The 13,543-nt window shown below is 33.4% G+C and overlaps 1 protein-coding gene across 8 annotated transcripts in view; it reads right to left on the minus strand.

Moving 5' to 3' along the window:
* Adamts20 (ADAM metallopeptidase with thrombospondin type 1 motif 20) overlaps positions 1-13,543 on the minus strand; it is a 164,573-nt gene that overhangs the window by 100,005 nt on the left and 51,025 nt on the right. For all 8 annotated transcript variants that reach the window (XR_010049214.1, XR_010049215.1, XR_010049216.1 and 5 more), the window contains 3 exons: positions 7,617-7,722; positions 5,647-5,793; positions 2,883-3,024 (listed from right to left, as the gene is read on the minus strand). Coding sequence is in view for 4 of the 8 variants with exons in the window: in XM_063254584.1 (XP_063110654.1) it covers positions 2,883-3,024; positions 5,647-5,793; positions 7,617-7,722 (395 nt within the window). In the remaining 4 variants the exon portion in view is untranslated. The remainder of the gene's footprint in view (positions 1-2,882; positions 3,025-5,646; positions 5,794-7,616; positions 7,723-13,543) is intronic.

Raw genomic sequence — 13,543 nt, forward strand, 5'->3', positions numbered from 1 at the left:
GGTTAGTTTATTCTTGACATTTAATTTTTCTCTTGATGACTCTTTTTCTTTTTTATCCATTTTCCTGGCTTGATGTATTTATTTTACCTGAATTTTTGGCTTTATTGTCTCTGTCTAGTATATTTTTAAGTATTTTCTAAACTGCTATTCCATATTCATATATGTCTTACCTTTTTCTTTTTCATGAATGAGTTTCTTTTTTCTCTCTATTTTGAAGGAACGTTTTGTAGGGTGTTTACTTTGGGTAGGACGTTGTTTGCTTTCCGGGTTAGAAATAAGTCACTACAGGTTCTCCTCACCTTTACCGTTTGTATTGAGAAATCTATAATAATCCTAAAAAGTTTACTTATTATATAACTTTTTGCTTTCTTCTGACAGCTTTGAAGATCCCATCTTTTTGTTGGACATCCAAAATGTTTACTGAAAGGTCATAGAGAGATTCTTTTGTTACTATAATTGATTTGTGTTCCTTTAGTATTGCTTATCTATATATTGAAATCTTTCTTCATACTTCGAAAATTTCTTAATTGTTGCAAATAGATTTTTTTTACCATGTGTGTACTGTCTTCTAGCTTCTCTCCAAATGCAGGTTGCCTAAAGTTGGTCTTCTTAGCATTGTCTAATAGTTGCTAGATGAATTTTTCTTGTTCTCTAATTGTTTTTAACGCTTCTCTGAGTAATTCACCACAATTAAACATGTTGTCCTTGATTGCCAAAATTCTATCTTTCTATTGGTTATTTCTGTGATTTAAAAATTCTATACATTTTTTAAACTTCTGGTATTCCTCTTGATATGTTCTCACGGAGCCTACATCTTTGATACATTTATCATTTGAACTATTTTTGTGAACCAGTTTTTTATTTATTTCTCCAATATCTACATTGGTTATTTTGTAAGATAGCTCCGTGAGCTTTTGGGTCATATTCCCTTTGACCTTGCCAAATTTTGTTTTTTTGATTTTTGGGGCCTTTTTACTTCTTCTTTAGTCAATTTCTAATGTTCTACTACCTGGTGCTTGCTTTCCTCTCCTTTAGTTATCCTGGATCTATCTAAGAAACACTGAGGATGCTTGGAAGCCTTTTGTTGCCTTATTTGTATTTGTGGATGTAAATATAGGTTTAGATATAGATAGACATGGTTTGTATTTGTTTGTTTTGATGCTGAGGGTTGAGGTCCAGTAAGATTAGGAGAGACTATAGTTTTAGACACCGACTTCCAGTAATACGTTTTCAGCTTTATTTACCCACAGAGAAAGTTTACTCCTTCAACTATTTGATTTTAGTGGTTAGACACTATCATTGTGTTTTGAGGAAAGAATTACTACTGGTAATAACAGCATCCACAGATTCAACCGTATACATATCACATGTGAAAAGCTTCGCATTTATAATTTTATCTTTTATCAATATACTTTTAGCCTATACTTTCCTATTATTAGCAGTTAGTCTGCAATGTAGAAGGAGAAGGGAAGGAAAGATGGGTGAAACAGGAAAGTAAATCAGCAGGAGGGGAGGTAGACAGAGGAAATGCTAACAGCTAAATATTAGATAAGGGGTCAAGTTCTGTGGAAGTTCTCTTGATTGGAATGATATTGAGTGTTTTAAGAAAATATCTGTTGGGGTAAGAATGGGATGTAGGAGGAGAGAGATGTATTTTGGAGTTCGGAAAAACTACAAGTTCAGAACTGCAAGGCTGTCAGAACAGATATATTTGTGTACCTATAAAGTGGAGAAGAGGGAAGAGAAGGCAAGGGGACAACATAAGACAAAGAGAGAAAGAACACAATAGAGGACAAAAGATTAATTAATACGACAGAAGGTAGGAGTCACTGAGAGAGCAGAACACAGGAAAGAAACTTGAAAGAATTCGAAAAGTCAGAAAAACAAGTAAAAAATAAGAAAACAGTACTGCTTCAGAAGCCTGAGTTGAAGAAACCAAATACACTAGAAGATAGAAAGAAAAGAAACAATCATATCAAAGTACAAACATCAAGAGCAAAAATGCAGTGGGCGCCCAGATCAAAGACAGCGTGGACACGATTCCCGCATAACCACTATACAATAAAGCCCAATGTCCACACAAGTCCCTTCCTGTCTTAGCTGCTATCTGATTGCAGATAGCCCACCAATTTCCCCTTTTCCTTTGCACTCAAAAGCCTAACTAACCCAGTCTCAAGAATTCTCCCCTGCAGCCACCAGGAACCCAGTCCTGTCAATAGGCTTGGATTGAGGACTCTTCCCCACTCCGAAGTGGGGTAACGGAGTCAGGGGCGCATGTGCATGCCAGCAGGGATCCACGGGAGTAGTATGCACCCAGGAGAGACAACAGGTCCTATTTGCTGATTTATCCTGTCTTCCCAGAGAGGCTGGGAGGTCCCTTGCCAGCAGTAAGTGCTGATGAGGATGCCACCAGGAAGCTGCCTTCCCAAAGCAGGCTCCGCACAGGCCCAGCTGAGCACTCATTTGTTCCCCCAGGCAGCGTGGAATGTGCTCACGGTGGCTGCTCCCCAAAGGCACTGGGCCTGGAGCAGCACAGGCTGTGAGGTGCCACTGTATTTTTTTTCTGTTAGTACCGGGCATGGAACTCACAATCTCTCATTTGTCAGGCAGGCGCTTATGCCACTGAGCTAAATCCCCAGCCCCTACATTCCCTTTTTAATGGTAAAGCTATTTGGTTTGATCTATATGTATGGTCTTTCCAAACAATTTTCTATTTTAGGGTATAAGTCTCTCCCCCACCACAGAGTATCTGTGGCTTCAGCGACTTCTCTTTGAGCACCTCTGACATGACTCCTCCTCTAGTCAGCCATGTAAGATATAAGTTATATATTTTAACTACAACTCTACAGTTATTTTAAACAAAAGGTTAAAATTTTTCTTACCAAATAAGGACATACTTGTGATCCGGGACCAAACATAAGTTCACACTGTTTGTTTACATCATACATTAAGCCAGGAAGTTGTGAAGACAGGTCGTATATTCTTCCATTTGGCTTGTCGAGAAGGCACTCTCCATGACCAGTGCTGTGCCAACAGAAAACAAATGTTCTGAATACATGTGCATATATTTCAGACTAGCATGCTCTCCCACAGTTACTACAGTTCTTCCCTTTAAAAGAGAATATGCATTATTTTCCACAATTTAAAAATCAATTCATATAAACATCAGTAGAGCAATGTTCCTATGCACAATGACAACCTCATAGTTTAAAGGAATTTTTACTGTGCTTGTTTGTATTTGATCCCCACAACTAACTAGACCATGCAAATTTAAAAAAAAAAAATAGGTTGCACCATGTTGCTGTATAATAGAACACTTGTCTTATGTGTGTAACCCACACATCCTTGCGTAATAAATTCATCAGAATGCAATTTGTATAAAAATTTTGGTCCATTTTGCTATCCGATAGTACTGCCTCAAATATAATGTACAAAGCGTCAAAGTGCTGTAAAAATAAAAACAAGTTTTTAAATCACTTGAGAAAGTATATTACCAGTTAAAAATAAAAAAAAAAAAGGAAATTTCAAGAAGTTTCATGCTGTCTTCAGTTCAGAGTTTCTTTAGGACACAAAGCAGAGTCAGGATCATTGGCTTTGGGAGCTAACATTTTGATCCTGACATCTAATGTATGAGTATGAACAAATTATTCAGTCATCCTGAGTTTAATTTGCCTCATCAGTGAACTGACAGCGGTAGTGTTTATCTAGTAATTTGTTATTAGAATACAGTTATTTGCCATGTAGAGATTTTAGGCCAATAACGAAACACAAACAAGATGGTAGTCCTGTGAGATTATACAGACCTGAAAAACTCCTGTTTACCTAGTGATACTGCACATCGTAACGATACAATGCAACACGTTACCCCAGTTTGTAGCACGGCTGCTGAAAATGAACCTCTACATTGACAACAGTATAAAAGTGTATTGCACATAATTATGTCAAGTATATAATACTTGGTAATAAATGACTGTTACTAAATTATGCATTATAGTACTGTACTTAGCATTATTTAAGAATGTACTTCCTATTTATAAAAATTTTACTTTAGAACTGTATGCCCACCCAAGTATATGCTAGCAGCAGCTTCATATATCTCATGTTTACTGTATCTCTCAATTGTACCAAGAGGCCACATCAAATAATTGATCAGTATTATTTAGGTTTGTGCAAGTACATGCCATGATGTTCATAAAAACAACAGGTGTACTCAAGGACACATTTATCAGGCTGTGTATCTGTTATTAAGTGACACACAGCTGTACGAGATTATTTAAATAGAAAAGTGCTAAATAGCATGGGATATAAATACATTGCCCCTATTTTTTCACAAAATGTTCAACCTACAAAAAACTATGAAAATGTTTAGCTATTATAGGTTAAAAATCAACAATGTATTCCATTGTAATAATCAAAAGAAATAATTTTGTAAACTTTTACTGGCTAAAAAGACATAATTTTTTTCAATAAGATAAATATGTAACATTTAAAATCTCTAACAAGGGGGCTGGGGATTTAGCTCAGCGGCATAAGCGCCTGCCTTGCAAGCAGGCAGTTGTGAGTTCGATCCCCGGTACCGATAAAAATGAAAAAAGATAAAATCTCTTAACAAAGAGAATCAAAATATTTCCCCCTTTCAAAAATAAGCACATTATGTGATTTTTTCACTAATGCATAAAGTTAACCACTGATCACAGTTATATGTCATCACATACAAATCAATCAACTATATGCAATGCTTTTAAATCAAATTCCCTAGAAGGATAAATTTTCATCAGTGGTGATAATTATAGGTCATAATTATAAACACATATTCCAAAGCACAGTTTTACTTATTCCCATACCTTTCATCAAGACAGAATAACTAGGAAATACTAATGTTGAATTGGTAATCAAAATATATAGTAAAAGACATGAAATAGTATTGTGTTTATTCAAAAAGATGTCCTGGCTTGCCCTTTTGGATATTTCAGTGACTATGGTAAAGACAACATTTGGGAAAAGAACTTCAGAATCAGAAAACTGACAGGTCAAGAAATGAAGGGGAAAAGAAATTAAGAGATAAGAAGAGCCTCCAAAAGAGAATGGGAAACTGGGACTGGGGATTTAGCTCAGCAGCATAAGCACCTGCCTTGCAAGCAGGCGGTTATGAGTTTGATCGCCTGTACCGATAAAAAAAAAAAAAAAAAAAAAGAATGGAAAGCTGGAAACTCCACATCACTGTGGTTTTTGACAGCTAATTGTCTGACTTCAAGAATACCACCAACTTGAGGCACTCAATCACATCTCAAAATATTACCTAGTAACTTCTGAAAAAGCCAAAAACACATACAGAAGTAGTGACTGCCACTACGTCTCTTTCATACAGTATCTGCAAAACAAGAAAGGATCCAAAGTGTTTTTTTAAAAGATACATGGGTCCAACTGCAATGAAAATACTTTTTTTTGTTTTTTGGTAAAGACGTGAAATAATATACATCATTTTTGTTGTTTTTAAATTTCCATTTGTACAATTAAAAATAGGCTTATATCTGCATGATTAAAAAGCAAACAAATTGAGTCACTTTAATAAAACACACAAACTACAAATTTATAGTAAAATAACTGTTCAGTTATTCAATATAAGCATTATAAATTCAGACTTACTCTAGGAATTCAGTGATATATCTCTGACTACATTTTGACCAGGTCCAAGGACTTGAATCGTAATTTAAAGTTGAGGCCATTACATGATACTGATGTTTATTTCCAACTTCTTTACACTTAAAACTATCATCATGTGGAACATTAAATCTAAAAGCAAAAATAAACATTTAAGAAAACTATAAAAATATACATAAAATAAATATTTCTATACTACAGAAGAATGTAAAATATAGATAAATCTGGCTACATTACCTCTTGTACATTGGAACTCTCCAAAAGGCACACATACCCACATAGTTTGATGTTTAAAAGTAAATAACTCAAGGTTATGCTTTGGTCAGTCACCAACTCGCTCTGTTGATCTCGCATGCAATTTTAAAGAATTAGCATATTTAGAAAATGGCTCACTTCTCACAATATGGGCATAGTATTCACATAATCATGACTGAAAGTTTCAACATAGATATCCCAAGGAGAGATATGTGGACATACTAGGTGACATTATGTTAAGTTCTAAGCCACTCACTATTGCTATGGGAGCTAAAAGGCTTTGTTCATGAACTATAGTGAACTATATAATGAACTCTACTGAATATATAATGAACTATAATGAACTTTGTTTATATTATAATACCCATCTATTTTCTATGAAATAACCTAAACACCACCTCTGATCTATAGTTAATCAGTGTTGATCAGTAGAAGTGCAAACAATAAAAAAATTTCGCAAAAGGGCAAGCAAATCATTGGAACAAAAGCAAAGATATTATATAACTATCAAGTCAACTACAGTCTTCTATATTTGAAGACTCAAGCATAAACTCAAGTTTAGAAGGAATACAGAAGTCATCTAATTCAAGTTTTTACCTATTGAAATTTGTTATTTAAATTACTTTAGTTATTAAACTACTTAACAATCATCTAAAGATCTCTGGGGTTTCTCAGGAAAAAAATAAACGTTTGAGATAGTACTTTCTGCAAAAAAACTTCTAGTCAGCAACTTTAAAAACCAGCAAATGCTGCTTTCCAAATGTTGCTGCAGTAATTCATGGGTTCCTTCTTCATCCTACCCCACCACTTGACAAGCAACTTAGAAAATTGAGTGCATAGTTTGCTGATAGTCATGAGCTGTCACTAGGCTGAAAGGGATCCAAAGGTATGCTAGCTCACTAAAAACTATCACCACTTCAAATTACTCTGCATGAAGGCACTCATGATGTCTGCAATCATAACCAGCAAAACAAATGCGGTCAAACTAAGTCAGGCAACTCTAGCCTCAATTCCTTTTTAGGAGGTAACAAAGAACCTTCCTGATATACACTGGGGATACACTGAGATCATGCCGATCATTTTTCAGTTGCAGAGTTTGTAGGGCTGAGTTTTCATGGAAGTTCCAGAGTTATTCTGGTAAATCCTAGTCACAGCACAGAATACCCAGTAAAATTTTACGAAGTGGAATGGATAAAAGCATCTCCGTTTTTTTATGATGAATGATGGAATCAGGAAGCAATGAGAGGATGATAATAAATGAGAAATCCCTATGCATGTCCTCGGCTGTGGCTCTGAACTATAAAAATAAGCAATGAGTTGACTTGAAAAGTACTCTTGGGAGTTCCCCCAAATGAAGAGCCCCTTCAGGCCTTCCTGTATGGTGGTGGAGGACAGTACCTGAGCATAACAAGGATTAGAGGCCAGAAGTGCTTGTCGTGCAATCCAGGACGGTAAAAGAAAGGAAAGAATTGCCAGATTCTGGTGTTTTTGTTTTTTAAGTCTGTTGATCAGTGCAGCCTTTCTGAACTAACATAGATGCTGAAAGAGCCACAATCAGCATTTAAGGGTAGAAAAATACATTACTAATATTCTGTGGAGAAATAAAGGTGCTGCTGATCATCCGACTGAGTAAATAATTATGTGCATTCTGCATAGTGACAAATAGAAAGCACTTCATCGAGGTGATGGAAAGTACTTACACATGCCCAAGCTCATGGGCGATAGTGAAGGCAGCACTGAGTCCGTTTTCTTCACTAATAGAGCAGCTCCGTAAAGGGTCACACAGGGTACCTAATTCTGCTAAGCCTGAAAAATTCCACATCTGAGTTTACTCAACATGGAAAATACCACCAAAAGCATAAAGTAAGAACTAAATTTTTAAAAATAAGAACTAAATTTCAAAGCATTTAATCATTGTCCTTAATACTTGGGCACAGATGTAGACTTACACAATTTTTTGAAGTGAATGAACAAAGAATGGATTGACTTTCCTTAACTTAAGTTCTTTTAGTGAATCCTTGGATTCTTTTATTTGACAAAATAATGGGATGACCAAATAATTTTTAAAAATACAAGAAAAATAAAAAAGATAATTGATCCAGTAGGCAAGGCAATGAATTATAAACTAGTATTAGAAAAACTAAGAATAAGACAGCACAGACTGCTATAAATTTAGGAGGTTCCTCTAACTTTTGAAGCTTGAAACATCACAGAAATATCAATTGCCACAGGATAATTAAGAAGTAGAGTATAAGTGTTCAAAATGATATCTGCCATTTGATAGATGCTAAACAAAACACAAGTATGATATAATTAATGTAAGCCCTCAATAATCGTATAACTATTTCAGCAATAGTACATGTTAGAATATATTAGGATCTTTACACTGTATAAAAAAATATGCAGTTGAAATATGCCACTGAATGGTGAAGGTAGTATAAACTAGCTGGACAGCAAAAACAGCAATGATTAGTCAGTAGGGCCATCTTAAAATACAACACAGAACAAGAAAATCAAATAAATATTTATTATAACAAGATACATTCTATCATTAATCAATTTAACTTTTCAGTTAGCTTTTAATCTAATATAATATCATGGTTTTTGCTAATGCATCCTTCAATATTCAGGTGTACACTTATCTGCCCTCCTGTCACAACTCCCTTCTCAAAGCCAGTGTATTTCATCTAAATTATACATAAAAAGTCAGTTTCTTACTGTAAAGTTTTTGCATTTAGAAACTTCTCAATACAAAATAGACTCGCACTAGCAAATGGTAATTAGCCTCTCTCCTAAGTATTCTTTTATTTATAAAAGCTAAAAACATGAACACCTTCTTATTATTTAACATAGATTTCCTAATGACTAGACTGTTTTGTTGTGTACTAGGAGAAATAAAAGTTAAATTAAGGAATCTAAAATGTCTGGAAGAAAGTCAAAACAAGTATCTTAGCCAAAGAAGAAATGATTTTTCATCTTTCTGAACTTCTTGCTGAAAGGGCTTACTTGGGCACATCCTTCATTGTCCCTAACCTACCCCCAAAACAGCATTTTCTTAGTTAAAATCAAGACTATGAGCAAGGAAAGGAAGAAGTGAGGGAGAACTTTTCTTTAAAAAAGACTGAAAGACTAACATTATACAAGCCAATAACCTGTAAAAGTCTCTGGAGAATGAGGGAATTTTTCCTGCTTTCCTTAAGATTTTAAAATTCATGCCTACATGTAGATTTTCTTAGTCAAATCTCTATTTTCCTAACTGTAAGGTAATTGCATTATTCTGCTATCCCCATGCTTTCTTTCACTGATATTTTTAATCTGCCAAGTGGCTTACTTTGTTTTTTGATTTTTTTTTCCCCCTTTTTTCTGGTACCAGGGATCGAACTCACGACCGCCTGCTTGAAAGGCAGGTGCTTATGCCGCTGAGCTAAATCCCCAGCCCCTGCGGCTTACTTTCAATATGTTTGTCTTCAAAGCTGTGTAGATATTTGGAACACAGTACTGAATCAATTATACGCCAAACTTTATATTTCATGCTTAAATGCAATTATATTTCTATATATAGTGAGCATTTCTGTCACATAGGATTATGAAACTATGTATCACATATGATTAGACACTGGCTCAAATGTCCCCATAAATAGGTGACATCAACAAAAATTGAAGTGAATGGTATATTATGGTAGCAAAGTGCTGGTTGACAGTTCATGACTAGATTTATTCAAGTTGCCTGAGGATTCTCTAAAAGTTTTCCTAGAGAGAAAGGAACAAGCCTCAGATATGACTCAGGTTCTCTGTCTGAAGTATGAGAATCACCCAGTCCGGCATCTTGAAGAATGGAAAACATTTTTTCAACATAGTTTGTAAAACATGCTTAGAAATTCAGGTAACAGTACCTATAAAAGAATGGATATAGCAAGAAATCTAGTCAATGTTGCTAGCATTTTGTGCTTGTCATTAGTAGTCTTTCTTGATTTATTTTTAAATATATTTTAGATGAGAAAATAAGATATTAATTCTTATATTAATATAGGGGAAAACTGGTTATCCTCATCTATAAAATTGCAATGGTACCTCAACTTAATTCATGGTTTATTGTGAAGATTAAGTTAAATCATGTGGAACTGTCATATGGTATATGAGACGTAGGAAGTACAAAAAAATCTGAGCTGTCAACATGATCATCACTCTTGAATAATGGATAATAGTAATGCTTTCACCTTCACAGTCTATGCTCCTAAATGTCATGATAATTTATGTGCCTAAGGGTGGATGGAAACTACAAAAACATAAATGGGATTAGGAGACCACAACTGCCTGGGAAGGGCCTAGCATGTCTAATATTAAACAACTTAAAATTAATAAGAATAGCAATCCTTCTGTGAAAGTTTGTATTACTTCACTTTAAGCCTAAAGATGTGAAAAAAGTATACTGTGATAAATATATTTAGTAGATTGTTATTAAATTATTAATCCATAAAATATACCTAACAAAGCCAGAGAATAGTTTGTAGGGTAGAAATAATTCAGTTTGCTATCAAATTAGAGCACCGGGCATCTATTTTCACAATTGTACAAGATTAGTTTCTAAGGAATTTCCTTGCATAAAAATTAGGTACAGGATTTACAAAAACTATTAAATCTTTATCTCTGAAACTTAACACACACGTCCTGTCTCTCCTTCATATACATATAGACAGACAGACAGACAGACAGAAAGACACATACACACATACACACACCCACACAGACACACAGAGAGGCACACTGAGCTAAATTTCAAGCGGTAAGCAATGAATAGTAATGTTAGAAGATATCTAAGGGTAGATACTGACAAAAGGAACATAATCCAGAAATGCAGAGATTGTTAGGGGAAAATGCAAAGCAAATGTAGATCCTGACTCTTCTGCATTAAGCCAGGTATCCCAATTATGAACATGCTTTCAGTTGCAATAAAAAAATGAAAATCTTCCAGAAGGAAAGCAAAAAATGAGCTACTATGTCCAGACTTACTTAAAATTAATCCACTGAATATTAAGTAAATGTAAACTCACAGTCAAAAAATCATCAAACATACATACAAGTTAGCAAAAGAGAAAGTCAGCAAACTGACACATTTGGCTATAAAGTATTTTAGAAAACTGTATTTTCACAAACAAAATATAAAATTATTTCATATAAAATGTTTTAGGAAATATTACATTCAATTGTAAATGTGAACAAATATTTTTAAAGAGTAAACAACATGAACAGGTTGGATAATATTACCTTTTAAATTTGAATTTATATATTAATGGAAAATAAAAAGGATGAATGAAAGACTAAATTAGATACGGTCAAAACAGAGAAGGTAAAGCAGACTGCCTGAATGAAGCACAAAGATTAAAAAAGAAAAAAAAAGGTGTAGATACCAGAATAAGTCAATATATGTGTAATTAAGGACCCAAGGTAAAAGTAGATTAGGTTACATAACAAAATTACAAGAAAAAAATGAAAAATATATGGAAGTTTCCAGAATTGCTGAAAGATAATCAAGTGAGCATTCATAATATACCTAAGCAGAATAAACAAAGTTTAATGAAACTGCATCACATCCAAGACTAAAAGAGGACCTCATTTAAAAAAAGTCAAAGAAATATCACCTAAGCATCTACAACTAAACAGACTATAATTCACAACAGCAAATGCCAAAGACAGAGCAAGAATATACTTAAAATACTCTGAAAATAACTGGAACTGGTTCCTAGAAAGCTATATTCTCAATATCATAATGTATCTAAGATATTTCTAAAAACGTCAAAACAGATAATTTACCACCACTTCACTAACTAAACATTTTAAGGGCACTTTTCAAGGGAAAAAATAAAAAGGAAAATGACCTCAGAAATCTAGGATTTAAGATTTTAAAAATTATGACAATTTTATATACATGGATACAAACTTGAATAAATATTAAATCTAAAATGTCTAACATTCGAGACTTACAAAATGACACAAATAAAATAAAGAACATGAACAGTTTGTAAGTTAAGGGGAAGCTGAACAAAATTAAAATAATCTAAATAAAATGTTTAAGATAAAGCTTAAGTATTCTTAGTAAAAAACCAGTGTGACTTAAAAACTGATAAAGTAGTATAAATAATTTTTAAAATGCAAAGGAAAGTAAGATTTAAAAAATAAGCCTTTAATAAAACTAGAAAAAGCAAAGGAAAAGTTGAGGACGCACAAAACAGAATGCAATAAACAGAAACAGATGGGGTGTGCCTGTGTGTGTGTGTGTGTTTATATAATAGTAACTACAATATAAATGTTTCCAATTTTTAAAAGGCCATTATACTCAATAACTTAAAAACATAAGTATATGTTGATTTCAAGAGAAGAAAAAAAACTCTAGCACATAAGCACATTGGAAAATTGAAGATATAGCCAGCAAATATCCAAGAGAAAGTTAAACTAATTTTTATATAACCAGACACACTATCTTTAAATATGTAATATATTTAAAAAGAGACCTTATTGGAAGATATTTAAAGAGTCCTACTTAAAAAAATACATAATTTTTTAAAGAACTAAAGGAACTTATAAATGCTTTAGAAGGACTTGATATGCTGATTCCGTAACATTTATTGGATGAGTCAAAGTCTTAAAATATTCAAAATACACTTTAAGAATACAAGATAGGGTACATTCTGTACCAGTTGGTAGATTTATTATTGAATAATAAGAATGAAAATGGTGGAATTGGATGAATTAAATAATTATGCACTCATAAGATGAAGGGATAATGTAGAGACTCAAATGCATAGAGAAATTTGATTATGTCACACTGTAAACTCTAAAAGGAAAACAATTACTCAGTATGTGGTTCAGAAAAGCCCAAATAAAAACAGAAAAGTCTATCCAAATGGAAAAAGGAATGTAAATGGATAAATTTAAAAATTTGTAACAGGATGTCTAGACACTGAAGTACAGAAGAATGTCTTAAAGTAAAATACATAAAGGCTAACCATAAAAAGGCTTATAAATCATGCTATATTATACTTTCTTAAGCAGAAGAATAAAAACCAAGTAACAAATTTTAATAGAAATTTTAATACACATAAGCCACAAAAGGTTTGCTATTGTGAAGTTATAAATATCTGAAAAGCAGAAAGACAACAAATATCACAGCATTAAAAATGTAGTGTTTCTTTATTTTATTTCTTGCAGGAAATAGCCAAGAAATATATTCAAACTCTTTGTCAGTCAGAAAAATACAAATTATGACTGTCATGAAACACTGTTTTTAGATTGTCAAATACGAGAAATCTGAAGACGTCCTAGGTTGAATGAACTCTCAGACTTTATTCAGAAAAGATGTATATTGGTATACGCCCTATACAAAATAATTTGGCATTTTGTGTAATGTTGAGTCTAGGTTCAGTATTCCTATCCAAAATGCCTGGAAACACAGTGTTTCAGATTGCAGCAACTTTTGAATTTTGGCATATTTATATAGATGTTACCAATTAAGAATTCCTAATCTAAAAATAAAAACTAAATTGTTTCAAAATCTAGAAAAAAAAATTTTTGGCTTTTTGTGACAGGTCTTACTATGTAGACTTTAAGTCACTATGTAGCCCAACCTAGT

This window comes from Cavia porcellus, unplaced genomic scaffold (genome assembly GCF_034190915.1).
Source record: "Cavia porcellus strain 051 isolate PalLab524CR breed Dunkin Hartley unplaced genomic scaffold, mCavPor4.1 scaffold_8, whole genome shotgun sequence".
NCBI classification, from domain to species: Eukaryota; Metazoa; Chordata; class Mammalia; order Rodentia; family Caviidae; genus Cavia; species Cavia porcellus.